The sequence below is a fragment of the Bactrocera tryoni genome, unplaced genomic scaffold (assembly GCF_016617805.1).
Source record: "Bactrocera tryoni isolate S06 unplaced genomic scaffold, CSIRO_BtryS06_freeze2 scaffold_25, whole genome shotgun sequence".
Lineage (NCBI taxonomy): Eukaryota > Metazoa > Arthropoda > Insecta > Diptera > Tephritidae > Bactrocera > Bactrocera tryoni.
The window spans coordinates 6204603-6232383 of NW_024395977.1; the positions used below are offsets into that span (position 1 = coordinate 6204603).

General features: G+C 36.0%; 2 protein-coding genes and 1 pseudogene across 2 annotated transcripts; 2 read left to right on the forward strand and 1 right to left on the reverse strand.

Moving 5' to 3' along the window:
- Nucleotides 1-293: 293 nt before the first annotated feature.
- Nucleotides 294-2650, forward strand: LOC120780412. Its single transcript, XM_040112693.1, has 2 exons — nucleotides 294-2537; nucleotides 2597-2650. Exons 1-2 carry the CDS (start codon nucleotides 294-296, stop codon nucleotides 2648-2650), a joined length of 2298 nt encoding a protein of 765 aa, XP_039968627.1.
- A 3649-nt stretch (nucleotides 2651-6299) lies between these two features.
- LOC120780413 lies at nucleotides 6300-10215 on the reverse strand (annotated as a pseudogene).
- A 7240-nt stretch (nucleotides 10216-17455) lies between these two features.
- LOC120780414 (putative nuclease HARBI1) lies at nucleotides 17456-27643 on the forward strand. The gene is made up of 2 exons (XM_040112694.1): nucleotides 17456-17560; nucleotides 26894-27643. Exons 1-2 carry the CDS (start codon nucleotides 17456-17458, stop codon nucleotides 27641-27643), a joined length of 855 nt encoding a protein of 284 aa, XP_039968628.1.
- Nucleotides 27644-27781: the final 138 nt, after the last annotated feature.

The following is a 27781-nucleotide window of genomic DNA, read 5'->3' on the forward strand; positions in this document are numbered from 1 at the left end:
TATCGTCATTGAATCTTCACCATTGGACATCTTTACCATTGGACACATCAGCATCGCTCGCACACAGCACAGCACATCTACTTGTCGCCACTACGTTTCGCTAGTACCATTTCCTCCAGGTGATATTCGCATATTTGTTGCTTCGCATATACATATATATTAATCTCGTTGATACCATTTTGCAATAAATTAACAAATCATTTATTACCCAACTACTCACTAGAAGGAAAATTATAATTATTTGAAATATTTTGAAGTCAATATAAAGCACGTAGATAGAATTCCGTTCTACAATGTCTTTGGACGAACTAAAACAACAACGCACCAGCACCAAGAAAAATATCACACGTATTAAAAATATCATCGATGCTAGCCTACGACCAGGTGGAAAGGTTCTTTCAGTGGCGGAATACAAATGTCGTTTAGGCATCCTGGAGTCATACTTCAAGCAGATTCTCTCAATTCAAACGGACATCGAAAGATTGGATGCTGAGGACGGAGGACGTGCTGACCTGGAAGAACTTTACATAACAACTAAATTGATTATCCAGTCGCAACTGGCAGAAGATAACAACGTTTCGTTTTCGGATACAACTTGCGTGGTACAATCAAGTTCAAAACTTCCACCACTTAAGCTTCCTACGTTTGATGGCAAGTATTCGAATTATCAAAATTTTATTACCTCGTTCAAACAAATAATTGATCACGAGTTCAATTTAACAAATATTGAAAAATTCAACCATTTACGAAATTGTCTCCAAGGTCAAGCCTTAGAAACTGTAAATGCGTTTCAGGTTACAAATGAAAACTACCCAAAGGCGTTAGAACGATTGAAGGTACGTTATGACAACAAAACACTAATTTTCTTGGAAGGAATAAATTCGCTATTTGATTTACCAGCAGTTATGAAACCAAATGGCATTCAGCTAAGAGGTTTGATTGATAAAGCTTCAGCTATTTATGGTTCTTTGACATCACTGGGTAGTGACAGGCAAATTTCTCAAGCAATGCTAATTTATCTAATATTGCAGAAATCTGATGAACAGACCAACAAAAGGTGGAAGGAGTCGCTAGATTTCAGAACTCTGCCGTCATGGGAAGATTTCATCGCAGTTTTGGAAAGACACTGTCAATATCTGGAGTCACTCGACAACACGCATGGTAGTATTTCGCCAGCTCAAGGTTTTAACAAACACTCCACTCCGAAATCAAGGAGTCAACCAAAAGGTTACACATTTTCCTGCTCTACCATATCGTGCCAATTCTGTTTTAACAACAACCACAAGATTTTTAATTGTGACCGGTTTAAGTCGCTAAGCATAACTCAACGTTTCGATCATGCAAAGAAAATTGGACTTTGCATCAATTGCTTATCCAAGGGACATCAAGTAGCCAATTGTTCATCTTCGCACAGGTGCAAGGTTTGTGCACGACAACACCATAGTTTACTTCATCGCGGTTCACCTTCAGGCCAACCAACAACTACTCAACTATTTCCTACACAGGAGGCAGCCGTACATACACATATGAATAATTCATCGTTGGATAATGTAATCCTTGCAACAGCAAAAATTTTCGTTCGTGATTCATCGGGGAGCTATAGATTGGGTACAGCGCTGCTAGATTCCTGTTCGCAAGTCAATTTCATCACAGATGATTTTTCGCAAAGGTTGCTGCTGCCAAGAAACAAACAAAACTTAGAAATTCAAAGCATAGGTTTGTCATCAACAAATATTAAATTCAAAACTTCAACTAACATCAAGTCGCAAGTCACCGGTTTCGAGCTTCCATTAACTTTTTGTATTACATCGCATATTGCTTATCAACCAGATCCGGAAATCAACATTTCAACATGGAATATTCCAACCAACATAGAACTCGCTGATGATGAATTTCATATACCAAAGAAAATTGACATGTTGCTGGGTACGGAAACGTTCTTCAGTCTGCTATCTGTTGGTCAAATCCATCTTGGGTCTAATTTACCCATCTTGCAAAAAACGCTCTTAGGCTGGATCGTTTCGGGACGCTATAACACCGGCAGTAACAATATATCTAAACCATCTTGTTTATTTTTAGCCAATGAACCTTTAGATGCCAAATTGGAAAAGTTGTGGAAATTAGAAGAAGTTACTACCATCCCAGAGCCTTGGACTCGTGAACAACAGATTTGCGATCATTTATACAATGCAACCGTGTCAAGAAGACCTTGCGGCAGAATAGTTGTCAAACTCCCTTTCAAGGATGATCCGACGTGCTTGGGCGAGTCATACACTACGGCATTGCGACGATTCAATGCACAAGAACGTCGATTAGCCAAATCTCCACAATTGACAGCACAGTACGTTGAATTTATGAACGATTACGAGAGCCTGGGTCATATGAGCATTGTAAAGAATCCGAATCTGAGCGAACCGCATTATTTTATACCACATCATTGCGTTCTTAAGCCAACAAGTACAACAACAAAGCTTAGAGTCGTATTTGACGCCTCCTGTCGAACTACATCCCAAAAATCACTAAACGATATTCAGATGGTTGGTCCTACAATTCAATGCGAACTTTGTATTCTTCTTCTTCGTTTCCGATTCAATAGGTTTGCACTCACTGCGGATATAGTCAAGATGTATCGGCAAGTATTAATGCATGAAGATGATCGAAAGTTCCAGTACATTCTGTGGAGGAGTTCACCGACAGAGAACATTCGGACATACCAACTAAATACTGTAACGTATGGAATGGCTGCTGCACCATATCTTGCTATACGGAGTTTGCTGTACCTAGCTGAACAGCATTCAGAACAATTCCCAATTGGCGCAAAGATCGTGAAGTCATCATTTTACGTAGACGACTTACTGTGTGGTGCTGACAGTCTAACCGAACTTTCACAGATAAAGCAAGAGACGACTCGTTAAAGGATCTAAACGTAGATTCATCCATCACTAACGCACTTGGACTAAAATGGAACCAAAATCTTGATTGTTTTATTTTTTCATTCGAAGCAAAACTAGGACTCACTGGTCGTCTTACAAAACGTTCCATCCTATCTGTTGCATCGTCACTTTACGACCCACTCGGTATTTTGGTTCCTGTTGTTATAACTTCAAAAATCTTGTTGCAAGAAATATGGCTACTTAAATTGGATTGGGATGAATCAGTGCCACAGAACATTGAATGGGCTTGGAAAAACTTTCTGAATTCCTTATCGGATCTTTCATTAATCAAGGTGCCTAGACCTTGTTTTTCGGCAGATATGGAGTCTCTTCAACTACATGGATTTTGTGACGCATCAATTCGTGCATATGGATGCGCAATTTACACTCATTTTATCAACAAATCTGGCACTACTACTATTCGCTTACTCACTGCTAAGTCCAGAGTTGCACCCATCAAAAAACAATCGTTACCAAAGTTAGAACTTTGTGGCGCTCTTCTCCTCGCTCGTTTATTAGCAAAAATTAAACCAGCAATTTCTCATAAACCTTTTAATATTTTTCTTTGGACAGACTCACAAATAGTCTTACATTGGCTGAAGATGCATTCTGCAACACTTTCGACCTTTGTTGGTAATCGAATTTCGGAAATCCAGGACTTAACCAAAGGTGCCCATTGGAGACATGTACCAACTCATTGTAACCCGGCGGATGTTGCGTCTAGAGGATGTACCGTAAAGGAACTTGTTGATTCAATATGGTACACCGGACCGAGGTTTCTATACGAAAATTCAAATAAATGGCCAAAGGACAGCTGCAATGATATCGACATGGAAGTTGTCGAAAAGGAGAAGCGAAAATCTGCATTCAAATCAATCGTTAGTACCAATTACATTTTGGAAATCGTGAATCAGCGAAGTAACTACTCTAGCAGCCTTCGATTAATAGCTTGGATGTTCCGCTTCATCAATATTTGTCGACATAATACAAAACTTAACGAATCATCTACTCTCTCACCACAAGAGTTGCATCACGCCTTACTTTGCATTATTTGGAATATTCAACATATACATTTTGCTAATGACATTCATCTTTTACAGAAAGGTCTCACGACAAATGGCCCATTGCGTTATTTAAATCCGTTTTTAGAGTATACCGAAGGATTCCAAATACTCAAAGTTGGAGGTCGATTGGAATCAGCAGATATTCCAGAAGAAAGGAAACACCCAATGCTGTTGCCAAGCAAATGCGAATTCGTTGTGCATTACGCTCGCCACCTACATCGGAAACACTACCATGCAGGACCAAAGGCACTCGTAGCACTAATAAGACTTCAGTTTTGGATAGTCAATGCACGCGATTTAGCAAGACGTATCGTCAGATCGTGCACACATTGTATACGTTACAAGCCAAAGCTGATGAATCAGGTAATGGGGCAGTTACCTGTCGAGCGATTGACTCCATCTCGCCCCTTTTCGCGTTGCGGTATTGACTTCTGCGGACCAGTCAACGTATACTTGCGTATTCGAGGTAAAACACCTTATAAATCGTACATAGCGATATTTGTTTGTCTAGCGACAAAGGCGGTTCACATCGAACTTGTATCAGACCTTACCACGGACGCATTCTTAGCATCATTGAAGCGGATGATTGGAAGGAGGGGGCTACCCTCTGACATCTTTTGTGACAACGCAACAAATTTTGTGGGCGCTTGCAGCAAACTAGCTGAATTAAAGTCATTTTTATTTAAAACCGAAAACAAGGATGCAATTATGAAATACTGTGCTAATGAATTTGTAAATTTTAATTTCATCCCTCCCAGAGCACCTCATTTCGGCGGTATTTGGGAGGCCGCAGTCAAATCGGCTAAGAGTCATCTCAACCGTACCATCAAAAATGCAAGACTTACCGCTGAGGAACTAACAACAGTGCTGGTGGAGATAGAAGCTGTGTTAAATTCTCGGCCACTAACACCATTGTCATCGGATCCAAACGATTATGAAGCATTAACTCCGGGGCATTTTATTATTGGTAGCGCACTAAGAGCACTCCCTGAGCGAAGATTGTCAGCTGAAACAAGCAGCTTACACAGATGGAATCAAGTCACAACCATTAAACAGACGTTTTGGAATAGGTGGTCAAAAGATTATATCAACGAACTTCAAATACGATCAAAGTGGTTTTCGGAACAGCCAAACATCAACAACAACTCAATGGTTATCATCCATGAAGACAACTTACCACCACAAAAATGGCATATTGGAAGGGTTATAAACTGTATTCCAGGAAAGGACTCTAAAATACGTGTGGTGGACATTCGAACAACGAAGGGAATCATTCGGCGACCAATTCACAAGCTAGCATTACTACCTGTTTGAAATTCCTTTCAACGGGGCCGGGATGTTGGGTCACCGATTGCATACCACTGCATACTTCAACCACACGTTCTTGTATATTTTTTGCAATTCCTACTTCTTCTTATTTGCCTAATATTCAAGGTTAAGCATTAGAAGTCATTTGCATTGTGTTTGCTTGCGCTTGCTCTCTACACTTTGCTAACGCTATGTTTCGCTCACGCAATTACACGTATGTTTGTTTGTGCACATTAGTTAGTCCTATTTAGCATGTACTAAGCTTATATGTAAGCAGCATATTGCAATGCTGCATTCCCATTTTTCATTTCTCTTTTAATAACTAAATTATATATGAAGAGGCAATAGCGTTAAGTAGGTACTTAGTTTTATGGACTGTTAGAAGTACATAACATATACATATATAGTATTTATATAAGAATTATACAAAGCGGAATTATGTACATAGTTAGCGGTATCGAAATATTGTACAGAATGTTATTTAAGGAGAAGAATTGTGCAAATAAAGTTAGTCTAATACCTGACCACCTTACAGTGTCATTACTCGGCCCTTTGCAACAATCTCGCTTATACTTTCGCTATTTCGTAAATTTTCGCGGTTATAAAAAAAGCTTTATAGCCCTACAGTTTTATTTAACGGAAATAAATATAGGGTTTTCACAAGTCTCATAAAGTTATAAGTTGTAACGATTCGAAAACATAGCATTGAGAATTGTAAATGTGTAAACCCATTTTTGTATGAAATCCAAAAACAATTTTTTAAAACAAGTGTAAAAATTTACAATCTTACGATTTTACGATGCTTTACGACGGGTTTCGAGTATCCCAATAATCAAGCTTGTCATAAAATTAAAATTTTTTACATACAAATCTTGAACAAATGCATACGTATATGTAAGTGTTTGTATAAAACAAATATGTCGTAAAATTATAAATAGTTTTAGTATTTGAGATTGAGTCGTGAATATTCGTACATACATATCCACTGGAAAAATGTTGCCCTAAAAGTCCATTTTAAAATTAAAAAAATTAAAATTTATTCATTTCTTCGTGTTAAAATTGTAAGCAACTGATTCCGGCGATCTCCACTTGCTTCTCTCACCCGCTCATTAGCAGGTTCTGGCTCCGGTTCGGCACTTTCAATTTGATGGTCAACAATAGTATCGTCGTTTGCAATAATACATACATATATTGTGCATAATGCATGCACTTGCAACTAAATTGGAAATTGCACATAAATTTCTGTGCTCCGTAAATTTAAGAAGCCTTCGCAAACGTCCTTTCAGTGCTCCAAATGTATTTTCAACAACTATTCTTGCTGAAGAATGTGTTTTGTTAAAGCTGATTTGATTAGGCGTTAACGAACCATAACCTTTAAACACCGGAATGAGGTAATTTCTGCAAGGGTATGCCGAGTCCCCGAGAATAAAAGTAGAATTTAGAAATAAACTTTCCATATTATTTTCCGCATTTCTATAAAATGCTGACCTTTTTAGCACTCTAGAGCAGACTTTCCCAAAGTGGGCGATAACGCCCCCTTGTGGACGCTGCAGGTGACTGAGCTCTCGACTCTCAACAACAACTTGTGAACATAAACTAATATGAATTAAAAGATTGCTCAAACTCGATTCTATATTTCTCTCCGCGTAGTTCATATATAACTTTCCTATTTTATTGAATGTAGAAAAAATGAAAATCATGTCAATCGGTCCCTCCGTTTCATAATGAAAGTAGACACAAACAAACAAATAAAAAGGCAACAGACACACTTTCGCATTTTTAAAGTTATTAGTACTCGTAGATATCTATCAGGTTGTTAAATAACCCAAATTGTGCATTCCTGTATCAATCGGCGTGAATAAAAGTATACGAAATTTATAGTACGTTTGATAAGAAATAAATTTTGTCTGTATTGTCACAATCTTAACAACGGAATTATAATTTTTAAAATTAGAAATGTTACACAATTTAATGTTAATAAAAGTAAGTGGCGACAAACGGGGTGGTGAGAATCCAGTTCTGACTTGCTGGAGCTGGCGATCGAGCTCTCGCGGATGGAGGTCGAAAAGATTTGTCCCGGTAGAGTAGCGGCACAGTGTCTCAGCGAAAGTTGATTTGCGGCTTGTATGGATCGAATTGCTTAGATCGAATTGTGTTTAAAGTTGTAGACGCGGCGCAGCGTAGAAGCGAATGTTCCAAGAACGAATGTGTCCGCAATCCTTTTGCCCAGCCTTTTTGTTAAGTGGGTTGATTGATGGTGAGGTGTGGTGAGTTGCGTTGTGTGGTGATGTATGAGTGTGCTGTCATCGAAAGTGTTGTATTAGAGTGTGCCAGTTTTTCCGGGTGGAGGGGGCAGATGCTTAACTCATTTAAACACGGCGGGTTCATTGAATACTTGTTCGGACTTGTTGTGTACGATTGAGCGTCGAATGAGATAAACGAGTTTATGCATGTTTGTTTTATTCTTGTCAGTGCGTGCTGCTTAAGCATTCCTATATAAACAACGTAATACATTATTTATTTTATTTTCATTTGTGGTTTTGCACGCAATAGATGAGCAGTACTTACGCCTAGTTTACACTACTCGCGAAGTTGAACGTATTTCTCAAAGCAAAGAAAGACAAGAATGTAGCATATTTTCAAGACCTAGAGAAGAAGCAATTACTCAGCCAAGTGTAGCAAAACTATTTTTGGCGGCTGCTAAACAAGATGACGACGGGTTTCGAGCTTCGTACAATATCTCTTTGTTAATTGCTCAAAAAGGCAAACCACATAACATCGGAGAAGAGTTAATATTGCCAGCAATAAATGAAGTAATAACTACTGTGCTTCATAAACCAGCCGCAGATATTATCCGAAAAATTCCTTTGAGTAATAATTCTTTGCAAAGACGAATTAATGAAATTTCTGAAAATATTGAAGAATCATTGTGCGATCACCTGAGGACAACTCAATTCTCAATTCAGCTCGATGAGTCCACTTTACCATCTAATGAAGCATTGTTGTTGTCTTACGTGAGGTTTATTAAAGATGAGAAAATATGTGAAGAACTATTATTTGCTAGAAATTTAGAGACCGATACAAAAGGCGAAACCGTATGCAATATACTGATGGCGCTTCGGCTATGACAGGGTGCCATAAAGGCTTCATAAAGTACTTAAAAAATAAAATTGCAGATGGCCTTGGTGTACATTGCGTTATTCATAGACAACATTTTGTTGCTAGAAACTTAATTCGCAACAGCTCTCTGAATGATAGATTATTTCATCAGCTTTGTGTTACTTATGACAAGGATTTCAACCGTTTGTTGTTTCATACTGAAGTTCGTTGGCTATCAAGAGGCAATTGTCTGACTCGATTTTACAACCTGTTTGACTCTGTTATAGAGTTCTTGGAAACTAAACATACAGAATTGCAAGACCAGCTCATAACATCAAAGAATGATATAGCTTAAATAACAGACCTGTATAAATTGATCAACGATATGAATCTCCAACTGCAAAGCGATAAACTAAATTTATTTAAAACAAAAAGCTTCGTTGCTGCTTTCGCAGCCAAACTGCTTCTACACAAAAAGAATCTGGGCAGACGTGAGTTTCACAATTTTCCAAATTTATCAGTATCATGCAGTCACGACGAATTGTTTGCCTACTGCCAACATTTGGAAAACCTCCACATTGACTTCACCGAACGATACCAGGACAGTTTGAACTTGGAAATACCAGACTGGGTGTTGGATCCGTTTTCAAATGTCAACACAGCAATGTCACCTCAGCTGGAAGAAGAACTTGTAGAATTGACAACGAACGAGGAAATAAAAATCAAGTTCAAAAATGGTTACCAAGAATTTTGGCTACAAAAACCGATCCCGCAATTGTACCCTGGATTGTGGTCAATCGTTCAACGATTCTTGAGAGCATTCCCATCGTCATATTTGTGTGAACGTGGATTTAGTGCTGTGACAACACTGCTTACAAAAAAGAGAAATCGTTTGATTGTTACCGAACGTGGCGACTTGCGACTGTTCTTAAGTAAATTGGAACCTGATATTAGATAGATTAGATAGTTAATTTATTTAATTTGAAGTTACAGTGGTTTATAAATAGGTGAAAAAATGGGGGCGCTAAAAAAATATTTATTCTCAAAGTGGGCAGTAGACAAAATAAGTTTGGGAACCACAGCTCTATAGTCATGATATGATCCGGGTTCATCACAATAAATATCAATAAATTTTTTATCAGCATCGACAATGGCCTGCAGAACAATAGTATAATTACGTTTACGATCAAAATATATATGTTTGCCTTTTATTGGAGCATTAATTGTTATGTGGGTGCATTCAATAGCACCAATAATACCTGGTATTTGTTTCCTTTGTAAAAACTTGAGAGTTGTTTCTTCCAACACATCTCCAGTTAGCCACTTAACATACTCATTGGCTATTGAGATACCTCACGCGATAACCCGACGAACAATCGCCCATGATGTGGACTTCGTAACACGGGTTCGTTCACTTTCTTCATATCTTCCTGCAAAAAATACTGATAAAGAAAAGTCTCGTAGCAAAAGCAAAGCACACGTATAAGGTAATCTAAAGTAGTGCGACTCAAACGAAAATGCGATTCGAAATCCTCATCTTCAAAATTATCAATAGTGTCCACAAAATTAGAGCATTTTGGATGCTCTATCTGCTCTTGTTCTGAATCCTACGATGACGAACTTGATTTAGCAGCTAAACCAGCCAGGATGGTCAATATTTCCTTATCCTCTTCATCATTTGAATTTGTGTAAACAGTACCAAGCAACTGGAAACCACACAAAGATTAATTTTGTATTAATTTTAATTTAAAATCCATACTTACCGTATCTATTATAAAATTTTTAATTTCGTGATCTTCTATATTTGTCATTTGTTTACATTTTTATCTGTCAAAATGAGGTTTCTCACTATTGCCAACTACTTGGGAAAAATCATAGCTATTGTGAATGGAAAAAGTATTTTAACTGGCAATGCCTCTAGTTCAAAATACATCAAGAATGATAGAATACAAGATTACGACGACCGCCATTACGAAACGTCATAGTTCCGTGTTGAGAAGAACAAGAGTGAAAAACTGTCAAATGGCTTGCAAATTGTAAACAGAAAAGTAAACACTTTTGTAAATTCGCAAAATATTATTAATTCTTTCGATTTTAAAGAAATGTTTTAGTGACGCGATTGAATATTGTTGAGTGAAAAGATTTGAATCATTTCTAAAGAAATATATCGGCCTATTGATAATAAAATTGTCTATTAAGTTGTGATTCAAATGGAGAAGACGTTTCTTGTGTTGTATATAAATATATACATATATTATAAGTTCAGATGTATCAGATTTATGAAATTATGATAAAAGAATTGTGAAATTATTAATTTAGTATTAAATATATCATTTCTTTTGCAAAATAACACCCACTTTTTTGGAAACTTTTAAATCGGCCGGAAAACTGAAAAAACTCGTTTTCGATCCTTTAATTGCATAATAATTATTACAACAAGCCACTGCACATTTCATTTTAAAAGATTAATATATTTATGCTTAGAAATTTAAATAAATACAACAGTACACTTACACTGGTTTTCTTCATTTGAACAATTTCCACACATGCTACTCTATTTATTGTAGATGTGCCTAAAACTAATTATATACATATTTTCTCGCAACAATATTCTAAACATTCTATTGAAATTTTTCCTGCAAAGACGAATGAATTAATATTATTTTGGGAATTGCAAAAAATGTTTACTTTTCTGTTTACAATTTGTATGCATTTATATGCTTGTTCTTCTCAACGCAAAACTGTTACGTCACGAAATTGTTGAACAATGTATTTGTTTTTGTAAGAGTTGTCAAGAGCTAAACCGAAAAAAACTAACTGTAAACTAGTGTCGTAATCTTGTATTCTATCATTCTTGGTATACATGCTATGATAGCTTATGACAAGCCAACATTATTATGTTGGCTAAGTCTTCCATACAAAATAAGCTAATAGCTTAATTTGCCGGTCAAATAAAACACGCCTATTATTAGCTGTTGGAAGATCTGCCGTATATATGATGTATAGAGTTGGGCCTAAAACACTGCCCTGTGGTACACCAGCCCTTATCTGTCGTTCATCAGATATGAAATCTCCCACTTTTACCATAAATTGTCTATTTTTTAAATAAGACTCCAATGTTTGATACAATTATAAAGGTAGAATGTTTTTACTCTTATACAAAAGGCCTTCATGCCACCCCTTATCAAACGCCTGAGCCACGTCTAGAAATAAAGCTGAACAGTACTCTCTGTGCTCAAATGCTTTTCTTATTTCGTTAGTAATTCTATTTACTTGCTCTATCGTGCTATGTTTTTCACGAAACCCGAATTGATGCGTTGGTATTATATTATTTTCGTGGAGGAAAGGAGACATCTTTGATAGTAACACTTTTTCAAATATTTTAAAAAGACAGGGTAGAAGACTGGTTGGTCTGTATGAAGACGGCTGTGTTAAGTCTTTCCCAGGTTTATCTATCCAGATAATCTGCTACTTTTTCCATGAATTAGGATAGTATCCGAGATTAAGAATTGCATTGAAGAGCAAAGAGAGCACTTCTACAGCAATATTTGGTAACTTAATTAGCATTTTTGGGGTAATATTATCATGTCCTGGTGACTTTTTTGGTTCAAGCGCTTTTATTATTCTAATAATTTCAGAAGGTGAAGTCTTAAAAGACTCGAGTGACTCGTTAACTGTGTTGGGTAAGCTGGACAACTCGAAGTTGTTCTTTGGGCAATTTGGTTGAAATACCTTTTCTAGGTGATTTGCAAAACAATTAGCCTTTTCCTCGTTACTTCGAGCCCAATTTTCTCCCATGCCTCGTATAGGCATGTTGGCGTTAGTTGGTGGCTTCATGGAAGTTTGGGCTTTCCAAAGAGAATTTTGCTTGCTTGAATTTGGACACAGCTTCTTTATATACATTTCGTTATTGAATTCTTCATCACGTTTAAGCGCTTTTTTTTTAATTTACGTGCAGCTGAGTTCAATTGAAGTGCCGAACACAATGACAGCGACAGACTGCAGCAGCACGACAGTGAACTGAAAATGGCGTTGAGCATCCTACTACATGAACATTCGTAAGAAGACTGCAACATAACAATGGCCGGCATGTACACAAGACAACACAGCTGTCCATTTTGCATGTACACAATTTCGTTGTGGCCATACTAATACCTTTCACTTCAATGAAATTTTAATATTTTGTTCAAAGCGAAATTTTTTATGCAAAAAATAAGTAAATAGGTAAATATTTTTGTTTTAAATTATCAATTGTTATTACAAATGATATAATAGAGCTGAAATAGAGCTATTTTATGTTTTTATTTGTAAAATAACGTCAAGTTTGTTAGAGCGGTGAATAATTTTACATTTTACATATTAGTGGCATCACCACTGTACCTCCTCTTTCCATCTTCTATTCTACTGTCAACTCTACTGTCGTCCTACTGCCGTTGGCAAATATAGGAAGATATTGAAGTTAGCTAGAACGACAACTGTCGGCCTGCAATCGTGTAGTCGTGCAGCTGTCAAAAAGCCTGTGTTCATATGAAAGTGTGTATTTTTAATATTTGACAGATGTCGTTTGCAGTTGTCGAGCTCTATGTGTTCCGCACTTGAGGCTGAGTGGAAGGGGAGCGATTTATCTGCCATTCACGCCTTGCACGCCTTTTTTCATTTACAAGCTTTTCTATTTCTCTGTTAGTAATTTTTCTGGCACCAAGAGGCTTATAGTCTTTGTTTGGTGTTGCTAAGAGAGCTGCGCTAGTTATTATATCATTGAGTTCTTCTATGCTTTCGTCAATATCTCTTCCTTTATTTATTTTGTACTCAACATTAATGTGGCTACTCACGTATTTTTATATTTTAGCCAATGCGTTTTAAAAGAAGTTAGACCCACTTTTTGATCAACCAATATCGGGTGTTCACATAATTTTATTAGTACAGGAGTGTGATCATAAGATAGATCAGTACATGTGTCAGCTGTTATGTGCGTTTTATCTATATTTTTGATTACAGCAAAATCAATTAAATCTGGTATTTTTTTACGATCACTAGGCCAATATGTCGGCTTACCAGGAGATATTATGTCAAGTTTATTGTGCTTATTTATAATAGTGTGATATAGCTGTCGTCCTTTTGGATTAATTAGCCGTCAGCCCCAATACGTATGCTTTGCGTTGTAATCTCCACCTGCTAGAAATCTATGGCCAAGTGTTCCAAAAAAGTCTTTAAATTGGATGTCTGTAATTTTAAACCGAGGTGGGCAGTATATGGCCGCCAGATTTAAATCCCCGCAGCGATTTTTTATAGTTATTGTTGTAGATTGTAATTGCGCTGTGGCATAAGATTCTAATGTGTGGTGATTTAACCGTTTTCTAACCAACACTGCTGTTCCTCCATGTGCCTTTCCATCAGAGTGGTTTGTAACATAGAGTCTAAGTCCCAGTATAAAGAAATTGTTTTCGTTGGTAAGATGAATTTCTGACATAGCACTACATCAATAATATTTTCATCCAGAAATTTAATAAGTTCCAATTTATGTTGGTTAACACCGTTAGCATTCCATAAAAAAATGTTCAGTACACTCATTTTTTACTTAAAAAAGTTTGCAACATTCGGTTTTGTGATTTGATTATCTCTTGAATCATATTTTGCACTGAAGCCATAAATTGTGTCATACATTGGGTAAGGTATCATAGGTATCATAGTTTCAACGCTTCCATTTGGTTGGCTTTGGGGCAATTGCAATTGTGTAGTATTGTCTTTCACCACGTTTGCATAGCTCCAGTGGTGTAGCTAGGGGGGCGAAGGGGGCCGTCGCCCCGGGCGCAACGTCTTGGGGGGCGGCAAAACGATCTTCGCTGTTTTTTAATTTTTAGAAAAATACTTCCACAAATTTTTTTTACAAAATTTATTATAAAAGATAAAGAGTTGTACACTCACAATGTAATAATCTGAATAAAAATGAAAAATATTAATTTTTACTCGAATATCTTCAGTCTTTGAATTTGTCTTACTTATATCTTTTGGCTTATACCTTTCATAAAAATAGTGATAGAACTTAAAGATGCACTTTTCCAGCTTTGTCTAGCGACGTGTCACTCTCACAGATAGCTTTGAATGTAACAAATTCTTTTATTTCTCCAAATTTTCAAAAATGGTATTTAAAAACTCCAATTCGGGCAAAAATTCCTACAAATTGTGGAAATGGGTTTTTTCTATGGCTTTTAATAAGATGTCTTGTAAATTTATTATCAATTTCCTCTAAAACCGTATAGTGAAAATTTTGGAACTTCAAAGTTTGCGTGGCTTCTAGTTCCTAAATTTTATATACTTAATATCGAAGATATTTTGTAAAACTTCACTTTTTTCGAACCACCTCATGAAACTTGTAGGTAGGTAGATAAAGGGGGGCGGCAGAACATCCTTGGCCTCGGGCGCCCTAAGTTGTAGCTACGCCACTTCATAGCTCCCTTATGTAGCATTGTCTTTAAGATTTACTGGTTTTAAAATATGGACGGGGATTTTAATATTTTTATTAGATGGAATATTCAGCATTTGGTTACGACGTGCTTGGATGCCTTGTGACAACTTCGATTTCAAATCTTTGTATACAGGGCAACCCCTGTAGTTAGCAGTGTGATTTCGTCCGCAATTGCTGCATTTTTTATATAAATCCTCTTCTTTAAGAGTACATTTTGAAGTAGGATGTAAGTAGATCACCACACACTACACAGACACTTCGTAGAGTGCAATATGCTTTCGTGTGTCCATACTCTTGGCTGTTTGTACATTGTACTGGACTATTTCTCTTGTGTGGTTCCTCAACGGTGATTCTGCGATGGAGAAGATATTTTTAATTGTAAATCGGGACTATTTCATTTTTCTTTAATTTGTTAGGCATCAATTCTGGCATCAATTCTATTTTGAACATTGGTTGTGGGACTTTGTTCCTGTTAAAAATATTTATTACTGATTTAATGCTAAAACCACCTTCTTCTAGTTCTACTTTAACGTCGTTAGAGACTCTATACTTTTTATGACAACAACTAGGCCTTTTGAGCTCTTCAGTTGGTAAGAGTAGTAATTCTTGTTATTATTTGATAGGAATTTTACAATATCCATGAAACTTTTTACATTGTATGTTTGAATTTTTGTTTCATCTATGTTATATTATATTGTTCATTTTGGAAACAAGCGCATTTGAGCTACGCTCACGCAAATAGATTGGAGGGGGTTTGGTATTCACGACCATCGTGGTACCCTTTGCTTCGTCGTTAGGCTCTTTGCTTAATAAGGCAAATCTGTTGCCATTAAGAATTTCTGGCTTTTTACTGTTTGGCGTGCCTGCTTGAAATTTTTTGGAATTGACCGCTGTTTTAATAGGACTCAATTTCCTTTTTACATTAATGTAGCGATCAACACCAGTCTGAACTGATGGCCCTTTTTTGCTTGGTATATTCTCACCTTGCATTTTATTTTCCTTCGTTGTCTGGGTACTTGCTGGTACCTACATAGAGGCTGCTGTCAGTGGATTTGTTGTTGCCCGATTGCTGTGTACTTCTGCTTCTGCTGACTGCGCTTGCTTAGCCTCTCTTTCATCTGATCGCTGCGAAGACTCATCATCGCCGTTACGATTGTTTTTGCCAGGAGTTGCTTTTGTTGGCTCGACAAAGCTGAAGTAGGCATTTAAGGAATGCCTACGGTTTTGCGGGTGAGGCTGCGAAGCACTCATTATTGTTTGTTTTTTTGTTTTGTTTTTTGTTTTTATATATTTTTTTGTGCACTATTTGTTAATGTTTATTATTAATAGTTTGGGTACATTGTTTTTTTTATTTGTTTGTTTGTTTTTATTTACTATTATTGTTTGCTTACTTTTTGCAAAAATCAGAATCACGGAGCAAATTCAAAACCACGTCCGTACTGGTTGTCCATTGGTGATGATTTGATGACGAACAGCTGTTTTCGTTGCTTTTGTCTTGTGAATGCAAGTCGGTGTCGTGAGATCTTTAAATTCAGTTAGCAGCTTTTTACATACGTTTTCGCTGTAGATTAAAAATACCCGCTCATAAATGATGAAACTAGAAACACATTTTGCTTCGAGTTTGGTTTATCTCTCAATGAGTTGGTTGCCTTTGACATCAACCAGAAGACCAAATTTGTAGAGAAAATCTGCACCCAAAATTGGTTTTGTGACGCCTGCGATTATGAAACTGAATGTGAATTCTAAGTCCTAAGTCGATTGAATTTAGTTTGTTATCTTACCGCATGTGTTGATGATGATGCAATTTATCGACCCAGAATGTATTGATATCATTGTCAGTTAATGCACCGCCGGACAAAACGCGCATTTGTCGAAGTAATTGAGATGAGTTTTGATCGCCCAAGTCGCACTCTTTGACCATTCGACTCAGCTTCTTATTTTCTGAATCGGTGAAATCTTTGATCAATCGGCTTTTAATTGAGTCGTATCTCCCTGTTGCTGGTAGCGCACGCACAATATCGGTAACATTTGTGAGTGTTTCAACGTAGAGCGAGTTGATAACGTGATCGTATTTTGTTTGATCGATTGAAATTCCAGCGTTTCGCAATTGTGCTTCCATTTGGATGAAAAACAAATCAGGTTCTCGTTTGCTAAAAACCGGTGGTTTTATCCCGATTTTATACACCTCTCCGGAGACTCAAGGTGCGCTGTTAGCTGTGGAGTAAATGATACAGTTGCTGCCATTGTTTGCCGTAGTATTGGTTGTGACTGTTTTTGTAGTTGAAATTGCCGTTTTTGTAGTCATATTTGTGATGTGAAATGTTGTTTCGGTCTGCTGAGTACTGCAAAATTTTACTGCACTATGTATCTTTCGAGAATGTTCGTCGTCGTTCGCTCTATGACCGCGTGTTCGGTTTTTAGTTTACAACACTTTGCCGCACACTGTTCGTTGAGCGAGTTCGTAGAATGGCCTGATTGTAAAATTTTCGGTTACACCGGAACTTAGTCATTCTTTAATTGTTTTATATTTGTCATTTGCCCATCATCTAACAAACTAGCCGCAATGCCAGGTGACGAACCTGCCAATGCTATTTTCAACACGATGTAACCCTTCACGTGATTATGCAAAACAGAGCGTTGACGACGAACCACTTCCAGAACAGAAATCAACATCAACTGAGGATCAACACGTAAAAAAAAGGAATTTGTGCCTGAGCATCGACGATTAACAGTTAGAGATCTTACTAGCATCGTTGGAATATCAGAAAAGTTAGTGAAAACCATGTTGAAAGATCATTAGGGCCTAAGAAAAATTAAAGCACGATTGGTTCCAAACTCACTAAATTTTTTTGAAAAACTGCGTCGCGTTACTGTCAATGAAACAATGATAAAGGCAGGAAAACTTATTATTACTGGTTCTATTCTTATTTATCAATCGGCACACACTAAAGATATTATTCGCGTAAAGCTTTTTCCTTTATATTAAACGCTTCTTGATTTGTGTACTGGAAACTGACTAATCAAGTGGAATTTAATATTATGCTATATGAGTTGTTTTCCGATTTCGTCCAATTACCCAATATGACATAAGAAAGTGAGAAAAATGCCACGTACTAACGTCGATATCAGTTAGTCCGGTCCCGAGATATGGGATTTCAGCAAAAAGTGGTGCCACGCCCATCGTCCAATTTTCACACCAGCTCCTATGAAGCTCTCTCATACCATATTGGTGGTAAAATTTAATGCCTCTGGCGTATTTAGTTATTGATATATCGCGTTTTCAGTAAATTTTAACAGTACCGTTATATGGGGAGTGACCGGAGTCATCCTCCGATATCATCCATTTTCAGACTGTCGGTAGAAGTTCTTAGATTTGCACTCAGCAAATTTGGTTGTTATAGCTTAAGAAGTTTAGGACATATGTACATTAAACTTGTTAAAGGGCGGGGCCACGCCCACTTTTACAAAAATGTTCGCTGCCCATTGCTACTGCGATCCTCCGTAACAAATTTCAGCTTTATATCTTGATTTAGTGCTTAGTTATGGCACTTTATACTATATGTTTTCAAGTTTCATCGAGATATCTTAATTTTTCCTCAAGTTACAGCTAGCACGGACGGACGGACAAACGGACTGACAGGCAGTCAACCGGATTTCAACTTTTCTCGTCATTCTGATCATTTATATATATACACATATTCCTATACCCATCTCGCTTAGTTTTAGGTGATACGTACAACCGTATAATACTCTGTAGAAACAGGTTGCAGGAGTATAAAAATACTTGAATGTGATCCGTTCGGTTTCGTCGAATAATGCAATTATAATTCTTACAGAACCCTTTTTGTCACAAAATATTGCCAGAATTTGAAGGTACTAATTGCTCGGTTTTGCTTCTTCCAAAGTGCGAGTGTAAAAATTGTTCAGTTACAGCCGAACTTAGCATTATCCACAATAATTTATATCCCTTTGATTGCTTAAATCTTTAAAACTAAGCAACGGATTTTGATGCGTTTTTTTTAGCAGATAGAGTGGTTGAAGAGAAAGATTTATATGTATAAGAATATCCATTAAATAGAGGAGAAATACTTATTTTTAAGGTTTCTAATGTGATGTCGTAAATAATAACATTTTTTTTGAAGTGAAACTTCTTTAGAATCGTTGTGATTTCAAACCGGGTGTAACGGAAAAAACGACAGGTAAAAGACACAAATACGAAAATTTGTAGGATGAAGGCAGGAAAGAATGAGACAGAAATATACATACTACAAGGTCTGTCGCAAAAGCAACAGGACTGTTAACAACAAAAAATTAGTAATTTTCAAAAGTTATATTTTTTTATTCAATGTAGTTTCCTATTAGCATTTCAAATGAGTGTTTAACGTCATTTTGGGAGTGCTCTTGAGAATATCGGTCGTCGCCTTTTGGATAGCTGAAATGTCCTGAAACCAGTGTCCTTTCATGGGCAAATTAAGTTTTCCAAATAGGTAAAAATCACAGGGTGCCTGATCAGGTGAGTTGGGTGAGTGATTAATGGTTAATATGGAGTTTTTTTGTCAAAAAATCAGCGACAAGCGTCGACTGATGACACGGCGCATTATCGTGCAACAGGCGCCAGGACCCTGCCTCTCGGTATTGTGGTCGAGCAAGAATCGTTTGGCCAGGTGGGACGAACTCTCGGTGTACAATACCCTCGGAATCGTAAAAACAAATCAGCATCGTGTTTATTTTTGACTTCTGAAGACGACCGACTTCTGATCGTCACAGAGGTCCTCACGACCTTCTTGGAATCGCTTATACCACTCAGGCACATTACCACGGGATAGGCACTGATCACCATAAACATTTTTCTTCATTTGAAATGTTTCAGTAAACGTTTTCCCCAAGTTTAAAACAAAATTCAATATTTGCTCTTTGCATTTTATGACCGATGACCAAAAGCTGCTGTCACTTTTTGATCGATAACATCGATTGTAGTTATCCAATTGTCTTAAAATTTTTACGAAATGTCAACAAGAGATCAAACTTTTTATTTCATATACCCACAAAAAGGTGGCGCCACCAGAAACAGTTATATTTAAAAAGTTCTGTTTCTTTTGCGACAGACCTTGCATTTTATATTATCGGCATATACGTACATATATTATTTCTTTGGCATATTTGTCTGTATGTTTACGAAAGCAAATGCGAGCCACATACATATGTACATACATTCATAATAACAAGTATCAAAGAGTCAATTTGTCGAAGCACTGACGAGACGACAAAGCGCCACAACGTTGTGTTGTTGGTAGAAAATCCGAGCTGTGCCGAAAGAAACTAACAAACAATCGCCGATTGTTACCGCTTCCCTTGCTGCTCGAACAGCTTCGCCAACAAGCTAGCGTATATATGTACATATGTTTTTGTATGAGCTTGCATACATACCGACGCTGACTTTTGCCAGCCACGGAAAAATATTTTAGAATTTACAAATATTGTAAATAGACAACAGCTATGTTGCCAATTTTCTCACTTTGTTCTTAGAACAAACACCAGAAAGATGTTCAATTTATGGTTTTTAGCTTTTGCCATCGTCGCGAAAAGACGCTTGCTGGCAAAGGCATGCTCAGGGAGATGTTACGGCGTCTGTTTTTTATAAATGTAACAAGGTCGCTTATGGAATTTGCGTCTACGTTTATGAATTAAATCGTTTTTGTTGTAAAATTTACTATATTTGGGCTTATTAAATATGCAAGTGCAAATTGAAATATTATTATGTATGCATTCATACAAAATTATACTCATATCATAATTATTTTTACATGTCAATATGAAATTGCTGAGGGCAAAACACAAAAGCACATACAAGCGATTTCCTGGTTGAAAGCAAAAATTGAAGCTTGAAAATATCAGATGGATTAGCAAATAGTGCGACGGGAAAAATCTACAATTGATCTACAACATGAATTTCAAAGGCTGAACTTAAATCGACTTCAGACAATTGGAAATGTTTTATATGATTTCTTAAATAAAAGAAAAGGGATGCCACTGTTTACCTTTAACTGTCAAAGTTGTCATGTACAAGATCTGCAATATGACAATATAGTGTCGTCGTCAAATTTTTTAATTCTTTCGGAGACATGGATGAATAATGAAGATATTGTAGACATTCCAAATTTTAATATTGTTGTTAATTACAAAAGACCACGTACGAAGGCAGGTGGAGTAGAAATTTATCACAACGTAAATGATGGAGCCCGTGTTGTTACGCCACAAATGGATCTCAATGCACAACAGCTGGAATCATTGTCTGTTCAGCTTTCGAAAGTTGGAGAAATATGTGCCTGTGAAATCAGAAATGACAAGGGAGATTTAGTTCTGATTGTATCAATTTATATCTCTCCCAACTAATCAATAAAATCAGTTACTGAATTTATACATGAAAATTTGATCAAATATACCCCAGAGGTATCGCAAGTTCTCAAAAAGAATTATGATAAAATTCCGATGATTTTAAGTGGGAATTTTAACATAAATTTTGCATCAGACACAGCACTTCCTTTGATTGAGTTTCTCGATACAACATTTAATTTAAAAATGTGTAACAGTCGCACTCAATCAACTACTAGATCAAAAACGGTAATAGATGCAGTATTCCAAAAATATATCAATCAAATTGAAACTAAAATATTTGTATCGTATTTTAGTCATCATAAACCTCTTGTATCATTTGTGGAAACTGAAAATATGGAACTTAAGCAATAGATTATGCAACATATGTTAAATAAAATATAAAATACCTTTTAAAATTAATCAAAACACTTTCATTTTTAAGCAATTAAACTTTGTAATTATCCTACCCTTGTTATACTATACATATTCATCCCATTCTTTTGCCGATTTACTGAAATTTCCCTTCTATCGTGTGTGAATCGCACACACAAAATTTTTTTGCTTACATTGCAAACATAGGCTGAACGCTACGAGATTTATCAAAATAATGTAACAAGCAGCGTTTGAAAAACTACGCTACTCTCGTAGCATTTCATTTTACTCTTGCTACCGCTCTCACTTTGTCGGGGCCACAGCATAGCCTTAGCATAACAATGTAAAGTATGTATGTGCTCTACTCTGCTCCGAGTTTTGTTAGGTAAAAAACTATAGCTGGAGCGGGAGCAAAAAATTAAATTCTGCGCTATGCTCTGGCGTAGCGGTAGCAAAAAATTGGGAGCGGTAGCACAGCAGAGCTAATGAAAATTTTCATGTGCTACAGCTCCCGCATGTGTTTGTTGTTTTTTTTCTTTTTTGCTCTTTTCTGTCATTTACAAGTATGGTACAAGATTTAAAAGAAAGTCGTTTATAACTCAAGAATGGCTGAACCGATTTGGCTTAAAATTGGTGGGGAGGTAGCTTAGAAGCAGGGTAAGGACATAGAATACATTTTATCTCTTTATGCTAAAATTCAATACTACTCATAAATACAAAAATTATATTTCAAATCATAAGCATTTGTACAAAATTTATGTAAGAATCATTTGAAAATTTTAGTAATTCAAAAATAGAAAGAAATAAGTAAAAATTTTCATATCCGAACATGCTTAGTATATGGGATATACTGATTTTGCTCCTTAAGTTAAGTAGTTTTCTTTTAAGACGAACCCGTCCGATATATTTAATATCACAACAAAAAATGGCATTGAAATTTTCATCGTCAAGGCACTGCGGATACTTTGCTAGATTATTGGTCAAGGACGCAAATGCATTCATAAGCAACCAAACGGGATATCTAACATAAAGATTTAGCGAAATAATTAGAGTGTTGATAAAAAGGTTTATTATAATTTTAGATATACAGAAATCTTTTCGATTCTTTGCAATATACATTGAAGTATGTATATGCGTACAATTTCAAACTGATTCTTCCTAAAAAATGATCAAATTACTAAATATTGGGAATGGTAGAATAGAACTGCAAATACGCAGTGCAATGGATTAAAACTGGTACTGGTAATCAGTAGATGAATATTAACCAAGCGTATTCCAAAATATAAAGGCGAGGTATCTAAACCTGATTTTTACACGAAATTCGCATTTTTTGTATAACTGACAAGAGCTACAGCGTCTAAAGTCAAAGCGATGCCATAAAATACCTCTGATCTGTAGGAATTTAAACATAAAAAACCAAGATTGTAGTGTATTTTCTATGGAAAATTTTTACATGCCTCGGTCCAGTTCTTAATGTTAACATGTAGGGCTAAAATTTTCAGGGAATTTTTTTTTGGGTATTTCCAAGGAAATTTCGTGACGGGACCGAACAAAATTAATAATTCAAAAAAATAAAAACACCCTAATGTATATAAAAAGGGGGAAAGTATATGTAGTTAAAATTAATTTCGAAAATTCAAAGTAATTGAGTATTGTAATACATTTGGAATAGATGATGTTCTTGGTAATATAAAAATGGTAAATATTTTACATAATAAAAAAAATTTTAAAATGTATTCAATTATTATCTAATTCACTTTATTAATATATTTCTTAAAATATTTGATTTTAGATTTATAAAGTCACTTGACGCAACAAGTGCCAAAATGATTTGCATAATATTTTTTTGTTTGAATTATTCAATTAATTCAAATATTATGACAGAAAATAGCAAAAAAGAAAAAAAACAACAAACACATGCGGGAGCTGTAGCACATGAAAATTTTCCTTAGCTCTGCTGTGCTACCGCTCCCAATTTTTTGCTACCGCTACGCCAGAGCATAGCGCATAATTTTTTGCTCCCGCTCCAGCTATAGTTTTTTACCTAACAAAACTCGGAGCAGAGTAGAGCACATACTTTACAATGTTATGCTAAGGCTATGCTGTTGCTCCCGACAAAGTGAGAACGGTAGCGATAGCATAGCAATAATTTTAGAAATTTTGCTTCTACGGAGTAGTAAATGAGAACCCTGGTAACAAGTATTGCACACAATGAAAAGCTCTACAGAAACACCGCGATGTTTTATCTCTTATGGATACCCCGCAATATAATTTTGTTGTAATTAACTTTTTATGACAAATTATGGCTAAGCATTAATCCTTAAATGCCTTATATAGATTGTTGATTTAATATATGTAGATCTATGCGGCCCTTTACAGCATATGTTTTAAATTAATATTTTCGAAGATATTAGAGATTTAAAAATTGCGGATCGGCCGACCGGGGCTCTCCTTATAGATCTTCGAAGTTAGCTACGATCGGACGCGTTTATTATCAGAGCTCTCTAGCGACGAATATTTACACGGAAACAAAGAAGATATCCATACAATTTCAAACTGATCCTTCCTCAAATATTATACAATTGATAAATATTTAAAATAGTAGAATAGATCTGCAACCAAATACGCAGTGCAATGGATTATAACTGGCTTAGTAATCAGTCGATGAATATTATGCACGTGCATCCCAAAAGACTGATGTCATAACCTTGCGAGCCGACTCTCGTCTTTCCACGCTTGAAAACCCTGACATTATGTGCAGTGTGGAATGATAAGACCATGTTTCTATTGTCACACACCGACGCAAATATTCAGTTTTTTTTTCGATTAAAGACAACTCAAACGCTCCTCAGAATCAACAATTCGTTGTTTTTGTTAGATTAAGAACTTGCGACGCACCCACTTTGAACTAACATTTCACCTCTTTAGGGCGTCATTATCCTCGGTGCTCATTTCGCCTCTTTCCAACTTAGCAAATCTCTTTTCACCGGTTGATTTCCTTGGTGCAGAGCCCAAATTCAACAGTATTTTCCCCCAAAAAGTAATGCTTTATTAACACACGAAATACCTTATGATTCAGTTTTTTTATAAACTAACACAAGTTGCTTCACAAAAATGCTTTATCTTATTAACTAATAGTTATAATCTAACTAATAATGCATGTGTCGGCCACAGTAAAGCGAAAACGGATCCTCTAGTTTAATTATAATTTTAATTTTATTGATTGTTAAACCCAAATTTGAAAGCCTATGTGATTAGTTTAAAAAATAAATATAGAGTACAAGGTTTTTCATATGTAAATCACACAAATTAAAAATAGAAAACAAATTTGACTGAAATCATGGATATTGAAAAATTGTAATATCGCTGATCACTACATTCTACCTAACTGACTGTGGGTAACTTCTATGTCTTCATTAATCGGCCTAAATCTTCCTAACTTTTAATTGGAAATTCATGGACTATTGCCGATGGTGCGTTTCCTCAGAAGCTGCTGTATTAACACTTTCTGCTGTGCTATTTCTTCTAGGAGCACTTGGTACAGTGCAGAAATTTTACTTATTTTTCTTTCCTCAGTTTTAGGAATAAAAAATACATAAGTATATATAAATGAAAAGAGGAATATTCTTGTTAGTAGCTTATACCTTCAAAGAAAGCCTTTAAATCTTCCTTACCTTCGCATTTACATGAATTTTCGTTATATCGGACCATCCATATTGCTTTCTAAATTATTATTTAAATAATAATTATTAAACTAGTTTACACTTTTATTAGACTTTTTTACTATAACTCACTTTTTCACCATATTATATATTTATTATTATCAAAATTCACGCAACGGATCAAAGTGAATTGACACGTCAAATTTTTTTGAAAAAAAATTGTACCAGAAAAGAGACAAAAGTATAATTTCCATTAAAAATAAGCATGCTTAGTTCAATTGACGACAGGCGTCCGTTATCTAAGTATGTCGTTATTCGTATTGTCTTCGTTGTTAGTACAGCTTCTTTGTTAAGCGGCCTTTACACGGTCATTTTTGTATGAAGACATGGTATGATGCAAAAAAAACTGGTTTTCGTTTAAACGGTCAAACATGCAATCATACTTTATCCCTCTATTATTTGTGAACGAAGCAACATGGCACGTGCATTAGTTGCAGCACTTGTAATTGATATTTTAGAAGAAGGCGAAGTGAAACAAAAAAAGCAAAAAAGACAGAGAAAAACTTGGGTAAAGGAATGGCGATCAAGAAGACCAGTTTTTTCACATATAAGTTTGTTAAAGGAACTTGAACTGTCCAGCCCGGCGGACTACAAAAATTTTCTCCGAATGGATCCTTCTGTATATAGGGAACTTTTGGAAAAAGTAACACCTTATATAGAAAAACAAAATACTATTATGCGAGACGCAATTTCGCCTGATGAACGTCTCTCTGTAACATTGAGGTATTTGGCAACTGGAGAGAGCTAAGAAAAGAAAGTTTGAAATTCCAGTCGTATATTTCAACTGCAAGTTTAAGCAACATAATTATTGAGACATGTGAAGCGTTGATTAAAGTTCTTAAAGATTTTATTTCAGTAAGTATACATATGTATATATTAAACAAAACAAAAAAAAATATTTCTTCAAATCAATAAAAATAACAAAAATAAAACGAAAAGTTTGCTTATGAATAGTCAGAGTCGTTCAGCAAGTCCGTAAATGTCTGTATTCCGTGTTGTTTCCGTATTGTTGAGTATTTATGGTTTCCTGTGGTTGTATATTGATGCTGGAAATTTTTTGATATTGCTGTGGCTGAACTGTTCTATGAAGTCTGATGTGCTGAACTTGCGGTTGAGGAGTAGATATAATTTGCGATGGACTCAGAAGCGGGGGAGAAATTAAGTATTGCGGACGACTTTGCAATGTTGTTGAATCAAAACATGTTGACGAGTTGTCACTATAAGAAAAAGGTGTTGATGAGCATCTTGTGTTAGGTACGTTGAACATCTGATGGGAATTTTCGTTCAACCGACCCAAAGCTCCTTGTTACAACACCTCCATAATGGTTTTATTGGCAAATAATTGTTGATTAAAGTCAAGTTTCCTGAAGAGGACTTCCCAAGTCGAACTGAAGGTACTTGCATCGTCATTGCGTCGCGTCGAATCTTCTAAAGCTTTGACTGCTTTAATAAGCAACTGTTGTTTTTCTTTTTTACCAAATTCTCCTTTGTCTTTTTTGGCGCAAGGTGCAATCTGAAAAGAATAAATAAAAATAAAAACTATTGTCTTTCCAGTTGCCGAAAAGTGAAGAAGAATGGAAAACGATAGCTTCTGAATTTTATGAACTGTGGAATTTCCCGAATTGCCTTGGCGCTATCGATGGAAAACATGTAAACATTACGAAACCACCGCATTCTGGATCATACTATTTCAACTATAAGAAGACTTACAGTATTGTTTTGATGGCCATAGTCAATGCAAAATATCAATTTTTAATGGTGGAACCTGGAGCAAACGGAAGAGTTTCCGATGGTGGTGTTTTCGGAAATACTATATTTTCGACTATGCTTGATGACGGAAAGTTGAAAATACCTTCCCCAACAAAACCGTCTGGTTTTGAAAAAGAGCTGCCGTATGTTTTTGTAGCAGACGACGCTTTTGCACTAAGCGAACATTTTATGAAACCCTATAGTCAAAGTGGTCTAACCCAGCATCAACAACAATATAACTATCGTCTGTCACGGGCAAGAAGAGTTGTAGAAAACGCGTTTGGAATTATATCTTCCAGATTCAGAATATTGCTGACTACAATACATTTATCTCCCGAAAAGGCAACGAAAATTGTTTTAGCAATTTGCTATTTACACAACTTCTTAAGCACAAAAAGCTGTGAATATTATCTTCGAATGATAAATGATGTAGGTGAAAAGTCGGTACCTGCTTTGATGCAAATAGAAAAAACCACAAGTCGGAAGAGTACTACCAACGCCAAGAAAATTCGAAACTCATTTTGTGAATACTTTAATGGTGTCGGATCAACGTAATTTTGCATTTCGTTTTATAAATAAAAATAAGTATATGCATAAATAAATAAAAATGTCCTGTTCGTTTTACTTACGTCTTCCACAGTCGTGTCCCCATTTTCCTCATTTTCTATTGATGACATGCCAGTCATCTGTGTT

Coding starts and splice junctions, on each gene's coding strand:
- LOC120780412 (XM_040112693.1), top strand. CDS start 294: ATGTCTTTGGACGAACTAAAACAACAACGCACCAGCACCAAGAAAAAT. Junction 2,538..2,596: donor CACTAAACGATATTCAGATG/GTTGGTCCTACA, acceptor CCGATTCAATAG/GTTTGCACTCACTGCGGATA.
- LOC120780414 (XM_040112694.1), top strand. CDS start 17,456: ATGCTATTTTCAACACGATGTAACCCTTCACGTGATTATGCAAAACAG. Junction 17,561..26,893: donor CATCAACTGAGGATCAACAC/GTAAAAAAAAGG, acceptor TTGTCTTTCCAG/TTGCCGAAAAGTGAAGAAGA.